This window comes from Leptonotus elevatus, chromosome 21 (assembly GCF_054856555.1).
Source record: "Leptonotus elevatus isolate MCC_2025b chromosome 21, RoL_Lele_1.0, whole genome shotgun sequence".
NCBI lineage: Eukaryota > Metazoa > Chordata > Actinopteri > Syngnathiformes > Syngnathidae > Leptonotus > Leptonotus elevatus.
Genome location: NC_141259.1, coordinates 14,331,289 through 14,346,930, shown reverse-complemented (window position 1 = coordinate 14,346,930; position 15,642 = coordinate 14,331,289). Strand labels below are relative to the sequence as shown.

Below are 15,642 nucleotides of genomic sequence, written 5' to 3'. Positions count from 1 at the left end.
AAATGAACACAAACAACCTGTTGCTTTTCCACAGCTGACGCCGTCACTCAGCACCAACATGGCTAATGTTAGTCATTGGCTGACTTCCACTTTCAGGACTCTCATACACACAACACCACAGATACTACAGTGTAAATTTATACCTGCACTGCACATGAATAAGTTTAATTAGTATGACAAATTTTCTTTTTATCGTGGAAATGAAATTGTTGGGGGGGCGTTTATAAGGACGTTAATTATATGCTGATTTGTGTTATTCGCGGCTGATTCGCCACCCATCCCCCGCGAATACCGGGGTCGTCCGTGAATGGATCTTGGGGTTGCATGCTTTCACCCTAAGCAGGTGCTTAGTGGACGGCACCGCTGTATCCAGCGTTCCTTCCGCCGTGTCGCCACCGCAACTCCAACGACTGCAGCATCCCCCCCCCCCCCAGCGTCCCTCATTAACATTCCCTCCCCGTCTTCACGCTTCTAGGTCCTCCCTCACTCACTCACTCACTCTCGGTGGGTGGCACCGGATCGACCAAACCCCGACGGACGGCCCGGTCGGAGGCGGAGAGAGAGCTGCGTCACAGACAGGGAGCAGAGTTCCGTCACCGGCCACTGACGGAAGGTCCGACCGGGGTGGTCCTTCAGTTTCAGTCAGCTGGCACCGCCTTGCGCATCGCAGCCCCCGCGGCCGGAGTGTTGGAACACCGAGCGAGCGCCTCCTCCTTCCTCTTCCTCACCTCACCTCACCTCACCCGGCCGGAGCGGGTGCACGCACGCACGCGCGCGCGACACTTCCAAGCCAGCCGGGCCGGACCATGTGCGCCTCGACGCGGTGAAGGTGCGACTCGCCGCCCGCTAGCTCGCCTCGCGATCGGGCTCGCATACGCCGACGCTACCAACGCCGCCATAGGTGAGTGGAGCGCTGTTTATTTACTGCCGCGCGTATCGATCAGGTGTATCGATTTTTGTCAGCTGGATATCACGCGACTGCATCATTTCCAACACATTAGTCACACTCTCATTCATGCCTCTTATGACGTGACGTTCAATTAAATCTGAGTTAATTAACTGAACGCACTTTTTCGTATGGACCCGTGTGGGGCGGCTTTTTTTTTTTTTTTTTTTTTGCCTCCACCAGACATGCAGACGGTAATAAAGACAGGAGATTGTGGGGGAAGGATGACTTGAAAATATACAGCCTGATTAGTGCAGTAGGAGCGGTGTAGTGCTACTAGTGCAAATACTATTAAACTGTAGGAATATGTGTGGTACATTAGAAGCAAGCCTACTTGTTTCCTATCAGGTGGCCTTTACGTTTTTAATCCTCCGAGGGCAATGTTCCCAATCTTTATTGAGACATGGCGTATATTTTTACATACATGACTGGCCGTCAGTCAATGGCAGGGCAAATATAAACAAACACGCATACCACACAAAGCCAACATTGGAGTTATGAGCCTAGTTTCGGACACGTGGCTGCTCGGGCGAAGTGAGGGAAGCAGGGGTACTATGATGCCCTGGCATGTGGGCAAGGAGAGCCACTGAAGGGTTCCAAATCGTTGAAGTCGAACTCGAGTTGTGCTTTGGTGTTGTTTTGCGTTCAACGTGGCATCAGGTGTTCATTTTAGTCAAAGCAAAAAGTTTTCCAAGAGCGGGGAAAGATGTCAATCTTGGCAAAGGAGTCGAGCGTCAATGCAGATAATCGCAGGAACTCCGTGAAAGGCAAACGCAGAAGGCCAAACTTGTGTTCAAGTCCCAATTCAACCTGTTGGCCAGACCTCGCCGTTGTGGCCGGAATGTTTGCTCGCCTCCCCCCCCCGGCTTGCCCGCCGCGCTCCCTCACCTCCAGCCTCCTTTGTTCTGTTGGACAATCCCTCCACCCCCACCTCCAGTAGTGCCGTGTGTGCAGGGGGGTGGGGGTCAGCGGGGGCAATGACATCTGGAGCGGACATCGTCCTCAGGGCGATTTGCCATGCTGGGGTGGTATTAAGCGAGCCTTGCAACAAAATGGACGTCGCTAATGAGGATGCGTGTTTCTTTTTTTTTGCAGTTGTTTGTTTTCATTATCAAAGTGAAGCAGCCAGCATGAATGACACTTTTTGCCACCCTTGCATTCATAATGGCCGACAGTATGTTGTCACGATTGCAAAACTGCTACTTCTTGCAAAAAAATACCTGAAAAAATAGTATCAGTAAAAATTGCGGAATAACACCTCACAAGAAAATCCTTCCTTTAATTTATTTTATTTTTATATATTTTTTTTAATTAAAAATAATTTAGTACAGTGGACCCCTGCTATTTGCAAAGGATAAGGACTGGGCTGGCCTGAAAATAACCACACACAAAAATCTATGTAGAGTTGAAAATTATTTAAAAAAAAAAAAATAATAATAATTGTTTTCAAACCCAAATTCTGGAATAGATAGATATAAACCAACAATAAGCAGATTATTGTTTTCCGTTTAAAAAAAAATGGGAGTTGGATCCCCCCACAAAAATGTTAATAACATTTTAATAATTAAATTAGAATTGCTAAACCAAAACTAAAAAAAAGGGGGGGAAGCTTTTTCTTCATATTTTGTTGTTTCCTAAGAAAATAAAAACAATAAACCTGTAATAAAAAACAGATTTTTTTTGTTTGTACATTATTATCCAAAGCGCAACAAACACATGTTTTCTTGTTTGTTTTTTTCTCTGGCCAGCGGCCGTACGCTTTGATGCGTTTCCCCTCTGACGTATCAGAGATTACACGTTATCGCCGTTATCGTTGCCGGCAAACGATTGTCTGGTCTTTTATCGAGACGTTTTGCTTCCCATTAAATGTTCCAAAGTATCTCCTCACTTTCTCCCCATTGGCCGACCTGACGTCCATGTTAGGAAGAACTAACGGCATCGTTAGACTCTTATCGGCAGTCCGGAAAAGTTTGAAAAACGCCCGGAAACTATCGGCTGTCCCATCCCGCCTGGACAAACCTATCGCAGGAAACGGTGGATGGGGTGGGGGTGTTGTGGTGGCGGAGGGGGGGGGGTGTACTCTGATGGGAAAGTATTAGGGAAAGTGCCTGCGAAAGGTTTTACTAGGCAACTTGGCTGGTAGAGGGTGGTACACGGTGAGGTGGAATGCGGCCCCCGCCGTGGACTTTGCGCCGTTCTGCCGGCTGACAACACAGCAAAGCCCCTGAGCAGGATCCAAACAGGATCTCGCGGCGAGCAAAGCCCACCCGCGGCATTTCTTTAACGCTCTTTGAGCACAAACACTCCAAACGCTTTTTGGGATCACTTTCACCACAATTGTACGTGGAATGGTTTGTCACTTATGTTCCTTTTCTAAAAAAAAAAGAAAAAAAAGAAAAAGGAAGACCAAATTAGCTCGCACCTTCTTAAAAAGAAAATAAAATAAAATGTCCATCTGACTTGTTTTGTCTGCTGGATGTGGTTGCTTGCTGCACCATTGGGCCCCAGTGCATATGGACTCTAACCATGTTTATACATAAATCCGCTACTGTCGTAGACCAAGTTACTCGATGTACAGTAAAGCACATCAAATTGTAGTTTGGGGTATATTTAGAGTTTTAAACTATTAACTCTTTCACTCGCAGCCATTTTCACTGAAGCAACCCCCTTCGCTCCCGGCTGTTATACTGGATTTGGACTGATTTTGCAAGGCCCACAGAATATTGTGTTCTATTGCTATAAAAACATGGAACCTACCAAAAGAAAGATTAGAGTCTCTTCTTCCATCAGGAAAAAAAAAGTATATTTCTATCTGTTTCAAGTTTTGCAGCAATTAGCATTAGAATATAGCTAAGTTTCATCATTATTCACAAATCTGTTTAAAACGCTGGAGGAAAAAGCCTTGGACCCTTGTTGAGCTCTTATACTCTGCTGCCACCTGCTGGCTGTTTTTGTAATAACTACCATTGCTTCAAGCATTCTCTTCAGTTGAGAGGCTGCATCAAAGACTTCTGTATGCTCTGGCATAAAAAAATAATTTAAAAAACACATTTGAAAAAAAACGTATAAATGCGTCTTCGGGAGTAAGGTGATATTTAAAATAGAGCGTATTTATACGTTTTTGGGAGCAAATAAGTTACTTTAGGCAACTATAATCATTTGGGCATGGGTGCATTCATCTCAAATGTTTACTAATTGCCATATATGGACTGTAAAAGTGAACAGCTGCAGCGTGTTCGTAATTCCGCTACGTCGTAAACAAATGTGGAACCCAAGGACGACGTGAGCACAATAGCTATTCTTTAGTTTGTCGAGTATGCCTTATTGTCTTGTGCCATGCGTTTAGTCTTGAAATGGAGGCCACAGGAAGAGTCGACGACGACAGCAGAAGCGGAAGCGCGCCGTTAATGAATAACTCGCCGTTCTAATGATTACTCATTGGGGGGGGGGGGGGGGGGTCAGGCGGGCCCACCGGCAGATAAGAGCGAGGGCGACCGTCTGAGCGTGAGGGCGACGTGATTACCAGTGGGGAATTCCTGGCATTCTTCTGCTGCGGCCGTGCCACTGCGATGTGCGCCCCCACCCGCTGACGCGCACCCCCAGGTGCCACCGGGGGCAAAAGGACCCATTTGGTTGAACTAATCCACCGCGACGGTGTTGTGTAAGGTCTCTCTTTCTTTCTTTTTTTTTTTTTTTTTTTTTTTTTTTTGCTCCAGAGAGCATTTGAGTACAGTTAACTCTCGAAAATGTTCACTGATTCCTTGTCCATGTCGGGATTAGCCCCCTTGCCCCACATGACGTTTCGCATTTCACCAACAGGAAGTCCCAAATACGGGCATGTTCTCAAACGGAGCAGCTTTTCCATCTTTATTTTGCAACTCGGAAAATGAAGTTGACATGCTAACATTAGCGTACTAGCGGTAGAGGTTGCTCAGTGTCGTAGCGTAAAACCCAACCCCTGACAAATGTGATTTATAGAAGAAAAGAATATCAAATAAACTGTTTTAAGTGTGTTTCAAGAGTGGTTGTCTAATATTTGGCATCTAAAGCTTTAATTGACACGTTTTCTGTTGATAAGCTAACGCTAGCATGCTAGCTGAGGTTTTGTTAGCGACTTAGGTCAAACCTGCTCGAGGGTAGCTTCAATTGTCAAACAAAAATTGTAGGTTAAATGATATTCATGAAAAATGGGTGTTTATAATATAAGCCTTGATTCGCGTCTTATTTGTCTTAAAGCTAACATTAGCGTGTGTCTTAAAAACGTGGCCCTGAAAAGATGAAATATAGAACCCCCCCCCCAAAAAATGTGTAATGAAGATTCTTATTGATTGAAGAGTGGGAATTTCTAACTGGAAAATTAAGCCTTGATTTACAGTTACCGGTAGTTAAATTCTGGACTAATTCAAAATACTCCTCACTTTGCACGTCCAGGAAGTCCAAGTACCTGAAGCAAGTTTTCGTCGTGGTCTGCGTGAGGTGTCATCGTCCATGTGGGCATTCCCAGGATACGGTGGCCTCTTCTTAAAGCGGCACACATGAGCGCCTCTAATGGGATTATGAGAGGACCTGCTGGCGAGAGGTGAAGGAGTCCTCCTTGGTTGGGGGGGGGGGGGGGGTGCATTTTACCCCGACTGTGAAGTGATGAGGTGAGAGTGAGTATGAGGATTAACATCAACCTCCTTGGCTTTGGGAGTGTGGGGGGGGGGGGGGGGGGCTTTCTTGTTTCCTTGGCAACTTGTTCCGTGTGGGTAATTCTCGTTAGAGCTTTGATGGATTCCCAAAGCGTTGAAATCAAACGTTGTCTCGGTGGCAGCTTGATGTGATCGAAGCTGCAGATTAAAGTGCTGCCACATGCTTTGTGATTGAGGACCACCTCCGCACTGGGGGGATCCGCGAGGAACGAACTCCCCGTCAGTGTCGTTGTTGAGCTGTGCTGGAGGCGATCCACGTGGCTTCGTCATAAATGATGTCATTTGTTTTTTGCGCCCACTCTTCAATAACACTCTTCACGCCGCAATGTTTTATTCCGTGGTTCAACTTTCTCGCGAGGGTCGATTTTACACAGGTGGCCACTGCTAATATTAGCTTGTCAATGGAAAAGATGTCGATCAATGCTTCGTTTTTTTTTGAAAACATAAACACCTGCTCTTCATTAGGAACCCTTTACTGTACAGATTTTTTTTTTTTACATTTATTTCAAGCTGCTCAGGGACAAGTTTGACGCTAACATATTTAATGACCTCAGCTAGCATGCTAACGTTATCGACATTGCGTGAATTTACACATCAACCAACCTTCGTTAACAACCTGTGTTTAGAACTACAATAATAATAATAAATATACAATTAAAAAAAGAAATACAATAATATTTTCAGCTTTTTTTTTTTGGTTCTATCGTTTTACTTTTGCTGTATGATTACACACGTAGCAACGTCAGCTACCGTGCTACTGTTATAAATGATCTTTTAAACAGGAAAGATGTAAATAATTCCCACCCTTCATTAACAGCATGTATTTGTATATATCTTCATCTATTTTTCCTTTTTGTTGTTCTATCATTGAAGTTTTCAAGGGTAAATGTTATGCTAGCTACTAGCTAGCATAATCAACCTAGCTTGCTGAAGTTATCTTATGGACAGAAAAGATGTAAATTATGGCCACATTTCCAACATTAGTCCCCCCCCCCCCTTCATTAACCTGTGTTTATATATTATATTATATGTTTAACAATTCCGTAATTCAAGTTTCTCAGCGGCAGATTTGTAGTAACGGTAACAAATTTAGGAACCTCAGCTAGCACACTATAACGTTAGCTTATTGAAAGAAAATGTGTAAATGAAGGCTTCTTTTCACAAATAATCACTGTAACACCCACTCCAAAAAAAATTGTGGCAAATAATCAATAGCTTTTTTTGTAGACTCATGCTGAAATTTGGGACTGCTGGGAATTTGGAATTCTCTATTTGGGCTCCCAATTAGAGCGCACTCACGGTTCATTACAGACTGCGGAAGGTGCGAAACAATCTTCATTAATGTCGATTAAAAAGCCGTTCGGGGGCCATCGAGCTGGCCGGGAGCGATGTCGGGGGGTAATCTTGCTACAGTATACTTCTCTCCATTGCGGTGCTGACGCTGCGTCACCATGGCGACAGCAGCGTCATCCGGGCTGCACGGAGAAGGGGGCGGGGTTACGAGGATGCTGATGAACACCAAAGACGAGAGATGTCTGGCTTTTGATCGGGAACAGGCGTGTGGAGATTTTCCCGTTGTGGCGTCTGTCACGTCATCTTTGTAATATAACCAGAATATTACTATTACTACTTTATTACTATACTACTACGTGTTTATATACAGTATCAAAAATAAGTGAAGAATACCCGGCGGGGTACGTTGGCGTCATTCGACTATTAGCGAGAAATTTCTCTGAATCGTCTTGTGTGCAGGTGTGCCTAATGAAGTGGCCCGCCATGTATTTTGAAAGGTCCCGTATGTGGTGCGCGTGATCATGGCTGTATGTTTTCAAACGGTAGCAGCTTTTTTTATTTTTTATTTTTATTTTTTTTCATGTCAAAAGATTTTTATAAAACATAAACGTGTCAAATTGATTGAAATGACACATTTTGCTATTGACACATTTTTGTATGAAGACAACATAGCGGTAGTTGTTAGTTGTAGCAATTGACATAACAATTCGGTAAATTCCCTTCCATTGTGGGTTCTCGGTTCACAGCCCTGCTATTGTGTAGATTTATTTATGTTTAAAAAAAAAAAAAAATGTTTTTACAGTTAATAACTAGTTTGGTTTAACTCATTCATATTGTATGTAATTGCATTGTCACCCACTAGATGGCGCTTATTTAGGTTGAGGTGGTGTACATTTAAAATAAAAAGAATTAAGCAGGAAGTATACCAGCACAGGCTAGTTATTATCATTATTGAATGTCATACGCTGTAATCCTGCTTTTTACGGCAACAGAAAGTGACAGCTGCATGTTAATTTTTTTTTTTCTTATTTTTATTTTATTTTTTCTTATAAAGCAGCTTTAAAACAGAAAGAATAAGAGAGACAGAGAGAGAAAACTGCTGTTGCACTTCTTTCCCACCTCCTCCAGGGCATCTTATGCATCTTTCACTAATAATAGATCTCGCCACTCATCTTTTTTGTCTCGACATCGCGCGCACGCACCCGCCGCCATCTTTGCGTTTCCTCGCGGGGGGCCCCTGGCGCTTGACATTTAACCGTGACGCTCATAAACACAGGCCGCCGCTTTTCTATCGACCTTGGTTTTGTCTCGCTTTTCATCCTGAACGGCGCACGGCGACACTAAGTGGATGCTCGCTCTCCGAAGGCGGACTTCATTTTGACGCTGCGAAAAATGCAGATGACGCGCGACACGAAAGAAATGAGTTACCGCGACGCTTTGAAAATTCAGCTCGTCGAGCCAGTTTTACTCGGTGGCATGAATTTTGGTAGGCGTGTCTATCATGAGCGGACCCACGAATAAGTCTCAAGAACCCATGTCCGAAAAGACACGGGAAGTCGGCCATTTTGTTCTGGAGTATCCAATTGCATGGCTCGTTTTTTTTTTATTAACTGCAAATTCACTTGGTGACATTGAATTTGGTTGGCATGTCTGTCATGAGAAGACCCCCCCCCCCCCCAAAAAAAAAGTCACCTGTGAAAGAATGCAGGACGTCTGCCATTTTGCGGTGATTCGAATGAGATGTTTTTGGCTGATTTTTTTTGAATAAAAATGTCCATCTGACTTGTTTTGTCTGCTGGATGTGGTTGCCTGCTGCACCATTGGGCCCCAGTGCATATGGACTCTAACCATGTTTATACATAAATCCGCTACTGTCGTAGACGAAGTTACTCGATGTACTGTAAAGCACATCAAATTGTAGTTTGGGGTATATTTAGAGTTTTAAACTATTAACTCTTTCACTCGCAGCCATTTTCACCGAAGCAACCCCCTTCGCTCCCGGCTGTTATACTGGATTTGGACTGATTTTGCAAGGCCCACAGAATATTGTGTTCTATTGCTATAAAAACCTACCAAAAGAAAGATTAGAGTCTCTTCTTCCATCAGGAAAAAAAAAGTATATTTCTATCTGTTTCAAGTTTTGCAGCAATTAGCATTAGAATATAGCTAAGTTTCATCATTATTCACAAATCTGTTTAAAACGCTGGAGCCTTGGCCCTTGTTGAGCTCTTATACTCTGCTGCCACCTGCTGGCTGGTTCTGTAATAACTACCATTGCTTCAAGCATTCTCTTCAGTTGAGATGTTTTTGGCTGATTTTGGACATTTTCAGAACTCCTTCTAAGGAAATTCAGCCCCTGAAACTAAATTTTGGTGTGCAAGTCCATCACAAATAAGTCTCAAGAAGCCATGTCCGAAAAGACGCGGGACGTCTGCCATTTTGTTTTGACGCAGCTTATAGGATTTTGAATTTCTGCGACCACATTTGAAGAATGTATAGCTAGCTTAACGGACGCAAGCACGATGCTAAATTGCAAAACATTGGAGTTATTGTTCATGCGTGTGGGGGCGGAGCATGTCAGCCAAGTTTCATAACTGGCTAGAGGGGTCTGATAACATCAAAACATTGTGAATTGTGAGTCATCGCATCTTCTAAGCCATTTGCTAATTAGTCTGTTTAGAGGTCGCCCTGATTGCTTGAGAATGATGAAGTTGGGGGGGGGGGGGTACGTTTCCTCAGCAAATATGAATCATTCCAAAGTTAGCAACTATCTGTTCGCTAATGACGCCAGAAGACGCGCCGGCCCGGCAGGAGGGCTTAGGGCCGAGTGATCCGCGCTGATCCTCTTGCATCACACTCGCGCCACCCAATTAGCCGCCGTTAAGTCCACGGTTACTCCAAGCCGAGCCACGCGTCCTCGTCTCGCTTCCGCGGGGGGGGGGGGGGTCAGACCTGACCTGCAAAACCACTCAGTGGCTTGTTTGGCAGCCAGCACCCGTCGCTTTGTTTTTGTAGATCTGTCAATGATGTGCTTTTATCACTGAAAAGCGCTGACGCTAAACAGATGTGCTTTGATGTTATTGAGTCGTTGCCCTGCTAATATTTGAGAAACGAATGCGGAAATATCAAAAGCATTGCAAAATAAGACAGTAAGACGACTCAAATATTACAGGAACAATTGCAAAAAAATATCAGGACAAAAACCTAAACTGTTGGCTAAAAATTTTTTTTTCAAAAATAATAATAAAAATTTATTAAAACAAGTGTTGTGAAGGAATACAATTTTTTTTCATAGAAAACACATATTTAAAAAAATAATAATAATAATTCCCACCGTGATCTTTAAAAGTGTTTTGCAACTCGCAACAAAAGGAAAATGCGGGTCCCGGCCAGTTGCAAAACACTTCACGAAGGAACTTCCTGGACTTGTGGAAATCCCAGTAGCCGCTCGTCGCTGATGTTCAACTTCCTGTCCTCAACTCTTGTGCTGGAGAATTTTTTTCTTTTGACAGGAAACTGTAAATTCCACGCGCGCACTATTGTTCTCCAACAAGAATTCCTCCGAGCTTCCTGACTGTATTTTTCACTCTGGATGTCTTCCTTACGCTTGTATTGCAATTTCATATTTGTATCTAACTCATAAGTGAAAAGCAGCACGGTGTCCTAGTGGCCTGCATATCTGCCTTGCAGTCTCAACAGGTTCTGGGTTTGAATCTCCAGTGGGAATAGCAATAGTAAGTAACTTACTGGTTGAATTGGCATCCTGCTTTGAGTCAACACGGAATTAGCATAGCTGAGGGTTAGGCAAATTGTCTGGCTTTGTTGCCATGGTAACACAGCATGTCACAACCCGAGCATGAAAAGCGGTCTTGTCTCGCTCTGAATTTGTTTTTTATGATCATTGTCTTCTACGCTAAAAAAAAGAAAGAAAAAAAAGTGCTGATTTTGTACCCTTGCGCAGCTTGGGAACATACCTGGAAACGGTTGCCATGGAGACCAATAACGGTCACAATGGGGAACGCGGTGTAGTTTGTACTTGTAGGGACAAGAATAGACCGATTTGGAAGTGAGCGATTGAAAGTGGAACCAAAACAGGAAGTTGAAGGTAACAATGGCGCCGGCCTTGGGCAGCTGCGTCGTCATCGGCGGCGTTTTCCGTTTTGCCTCCTAAAACATTTGACAGGCGGTGTCACGTGGCCGTCAGTACGGCGCCGACGCCACATTGAAAGTGGGCGGAACCGATTTGGACTTTTTTGTCACCAAAAAAAAGATGATTTTTAACAATTAAGGATAATCTGTCAATTATGGCTCCGGGAAAAAAATTGCATCAGATTATTTTTCTTGTGACATTAAAAAATACCAAAATGGTCGATTCTTTTTCTTTTTTCACTCACGAGGACGCGAGTTTCTGTGTCCGCTTGGGCTTGCAGCACCATTTTGTTTTCTCGCTCATATTTCAACAATTTCAGAAAACATGAAAAAACACACACAGTTATTTTTTTATCAATATTATGACAACAATAAGTTGACAACTATGCTAGTAGGCTAACAACCAAATAGTCATGTGCTTGCCGAAAGCATGCTACTATGCTAATCTTGTGAGCTATTGCCGTTGCCAGTGTCACCCCTGCGCGCATGTAGCGCCACGCCAAATCACACCGTCGTCTGCGGGGTGGCGGGTTTGACACGAAGACGCCGAGACGGCGTGACAAGGATGAGGACGTTATTTACGACTCAGACGCTAGCGGCTAGTGAGCTGCATCCTGATGTTTGCCCTTTTACGGCCTGCCTGCTCCAATGAGGGAGCAGCCGGCAACGTTCGACGCCAAATCTTCTCCCCTCTCGGGAAATCGGGACCGTAACGGGGTCACGCTTCAAACAGGGGGTCACGACGTCAGGCGCCGCGCATCTGAACTCGTGAAATCTCATCTCAAGGTCTGAATTTACCGCGGAGAACCTGAATTGCTCCAAGCCAGAGGGCAGCCATCTTACGTTGCCATTGTGACTGACAACTTCTTGTTACAAGATGGCCGCCGGTGGCTAAGCGGCATGAGCAGTCCAGTTTGTTTTGGGAGGCGTGAGCCATGTTTGGTTTGAATGCAACATTGTATTTTCTTTACATAGTGGATTTAAAAATAATAATAATTCTGCCCCAATGTGTTGTCATGCCAATCGGATTTTTTTTCTCAACTTTTATTTGTACTTTTTATTTGTCCATTTTTCAATGTTAAATGTGTCCCTGTTGCTTATTTTTTTTTTTTTACACTTTCATGTTTTAGGATCGACAATTGTCACGTCAAGGCAATCCGATCTGCGTCAAATCATGGCCGCCAACGCTAACGCAGATCGGATCGGCTGGTGCGGGTGTGCCTAATGAAGTGTCCGGTCAGCGGTTACGTAAGAGTGGAGGTGTGACGCTGATGCTCCCCCCACTGGGGACTGAACCTAATGTTCTTTTAATGGCCGACACGCACACATGCAGTGACTCAGCATAAGTCATATTGTGTCATGTAAGTGGTTCGACTGCTGCACCAAATAGTCTTGAAAGCCACGGTGTGTGTCTGCTGTTGCAGGTGTGTGTGTGCGTGCGTGTGTGTGCGTGTGTGTGCGTGTTCTCCCACTCACACAAAAGCAAAAAAAAAAAATCTGGTTTCATAACAGGGTCGTCGAGTGGTGATGGTTAATCGGCCGCTTTTGTAACTATAAGCCGATGTTGACGAGCAAAGGATTGAACATTCCCATGCGGGTACGAGACAACATACGCAAAATTCTGGTCATGCCTTTTACATTTTTATTCTGTTTGTCGGGCACTTTGAATTGAAAAGACAAGCACGTCAGACAAGAAATACACAATTAGAAAGAAGCAAAAACAACAACAAAAGTAGCTGATTGGATACATGGAAGATGAAAATACAAAAAATATTAGAAAAACTGCAGATATTTGTGCAAAAAGTACCAATAATGACTATAATAATGGAAACAATTACAAAAAAGATATCTGTTATAGTTACCAAAACATTTGAAAAAATTAGACGAAATAGAAAGAAAAATTCACCCAAAAATATTATTTCATTTTAAATTAGATATTGTGGAAATTAATAGAATAATACAAATATGTCTGATTTAAAATAACTATTGAAAAAAATGTATGTAACAGAAAATATTAAGAAGAATACAAAACCGAAAAATACAGAAATAATATTGGTAAAAAATACATTTGCATTGAAAAATATCTGTGTGGCCAAATCATTCAAAAACGTGCTCACGCTTCCGCACTGTCGGACTCAAATTCTGCAAGTAGTTGCTCGCTGCCATGTTCCCTTTTCAAGTGATTTTCATAATGCTCGGTTGCCATGGTGACAGCAGACGCCTGGATGCATGCCCGCTCGCTTTGCATTTTTTCCCCCTTCTTCTTAAATCTCACCTAAAACCGTAAAGACTTCCCACGATGACAGGATGCCACATTTAACGAGCGCTGTCACTCGAAACCTTCGTTACCTGACTGCATGCCCCCCCCCCCCCACACACAATAAAAAAGCCCACACACATACTATTCTGTTGCTAGGCAAAGTTGTGGCGCTAGTGGGAGGTGTCAGTGTGTGTGTTGCATCTAAACACGTTCCCTCCAGCTACAAATAATCACTCCAGGTGTCCACTCCCACAATTTGTGTGCGTGTGCGTGCGTCTGCGAAGCTGCCAATGGAGGCCGTGGAAGAAAATACAAAGTTATACACCAATATTAGACAAAGTTTTCCGTGATTATTTAAATGAAGCCAATAATTAGGGCCTGACCATTTCAATCAGTTGGCCGATTTAATTAGCCAATATTAGCTCTTTTAAAATTAGCAAAAATAAGACAAAGATACTGACATTACAAAACTCCTCCCCCCCCCCAAAAAAAAAATGTTTTTAACTTTTTTATCCTCTATTAAGAAATATAAAAATTAAGTTTCGTACTTAACTCATTCAAACCCAAAAACGTGTAAACACGTTTTTAATACTTTGTCTTTCACTCCCAAAAATGTATTTATATGTTGTTTTTTTTAATGTTTTTTATTTATTTATGCAAGAGCATACACAAGGCTCTGAAGCAACAGGAGTGAAGGGGGTTGCTTCTGAGAAAAGGACTGCCAGTGAATGAGTTAATAGTAAAGAACAAAGTATTGTAAAAAAAAGAAAAGTGAAATGTTCTGACTGTATTTCATATTTTATTGTTGCAAGCATTACAGGACCTAAAAATAAGTCATTTTGTTCATTATCTAAATTTAGTAAACGATTTGACCGATTAATCGGTTATCGGAATTTTATTCTGCCAAATATCGCAATCACAAAAAAATACGTAATGGTTTGGCCTTGTTCATAATAACAACGAAAATAATAAATTCCAAAGACCATCCATCAGCATGAAACGCAGAACTCCCTTAACGAATGAGCTGATTTATAATTAGCACGCACCTCCCCGCTGTGCACCATCACTTTTGTTTCTCAGTTGAGCACAAGTGACACGCGCACGGTACACTTCACAAAACGGCGTATTGACATTTATTGTAATGTGTAATCTTTTTTCTTTTTTTGGGGGGGGGGGGGGGCAAGGTGGCCTCCACTTGAGTGCGATGTTGATACGTGAGCGGCGAGTTTCATTTGACCGCCGTGTCGTCTTTCGTCTTTGGCAGAGAACCATGAGCACTGTGGAGGAGGACCCGGATCACATGATACCATGAAGACCAGCCTGCGGGTCCTGCGCTGCCAGCTGCTGAGTGAGTGCACCACCTGGGGGGGGAGGGGGGGGCGAGTGTGGAGGGGGCACGCGGGGCCAGAGGACAAGCACAAAAGACGACGGAATGAGAGACAAAACCATATTAAGCAAAAATATATCCAAAAATAAAATAGCCAGAAAATATTTTCCGGGATTCTGATTTTACATTGCAGACATTTTGGGCCTGGCTTTTGATGGACCCATTTTAGCGTTCGTTCCGGAATTCGGAGCACTTCCTGTTTAATGTCACTGCTTCCTGTTCGCTTGCCATCGCTAAATCAACAGCACACAACGTTTTTTTTGTGTATGTTTGTTTTTGGTGCACTCTTCAAAGCTGCAATTAGCGGGGCATTCAAACAGGAAGTGCTTCTCTTTATCTGCGCGCTCACATCTGTTGAATGGTCGCCGCCCAAGCGAGAGCATCCACAGGATGGAGACTATCTGGACGCAAACGGACACACCCGCTATAGCAAAATGTATTTGTTGTCTGCGGGCCTCACCACGCCAAACATGACGTGTATTTTTAACACATGATTTACCTCCACGCCTCTAGGGGGCAGCATTCTCTCACTTGGTAGAATAGTCCAAATGAAGAATAAAATACTTTTACTTCATGATCAAAGAAAATTATTTTCTGGGCATTCTTTTTATGGTCGTCTTCCTCCTCATTGGTTTTAATGGAAAGTATCGTGAGGCCATTATTCAAAGTGGCGGGCGCGTAATGGCTGCCGTGACGTTAGCGTGTGCTCACCGTGGAGATGGTGAGCCAGGAGCACATGTTGGATGCGATAAGTCACGGCACCCTCACACCGGGCTGCTTTCGTAACAAGACATTTTTGTTAACGCTTCAAGGATCCTTGCAGATTTTTTTTTTTTTTTTTTTTTTACATCATCAACCCGTATCATGTTCATTAGCGTTCATTTTGATACAATGTGGACATGCAAAAATATTTTTG

At 43.4% G+C, this 15,642-nt stretch overlaps 1 protein-coding gene across 2 annotated transcripts in view; it reads left to right on the top strand.

The window, feature by feature from the left end:
- The first annotated feature begins 506 nt into the window (after nt 1–506).
- tmem108 (transmembrane protein 108) overlaps nt 507–15,642 on the top strand; it is a 32,998-nt gene continuing 17,862 nt past the window's right edge. The window contains exons 1-2 of one of the 2 annotated variants that reach the window (XM_086066432.1): nt 507–901; nt 14,604–14,687. In XM_086066432.1, the coding sequence (XP_085922558.1) occupies nt 14,648–14,687 (40 nt within the window). In that variant the 5' untranslated portion in view covers nt 507–901; nt 14,604–14,647. Of the gene's footprint in view, nt 902–4,413; nt 4,608–14,603; nt 14,688–15,642 lie in introns of those variants that run through there. The other variant, XM_086066431.1, reaches the window with a different exon arrangement.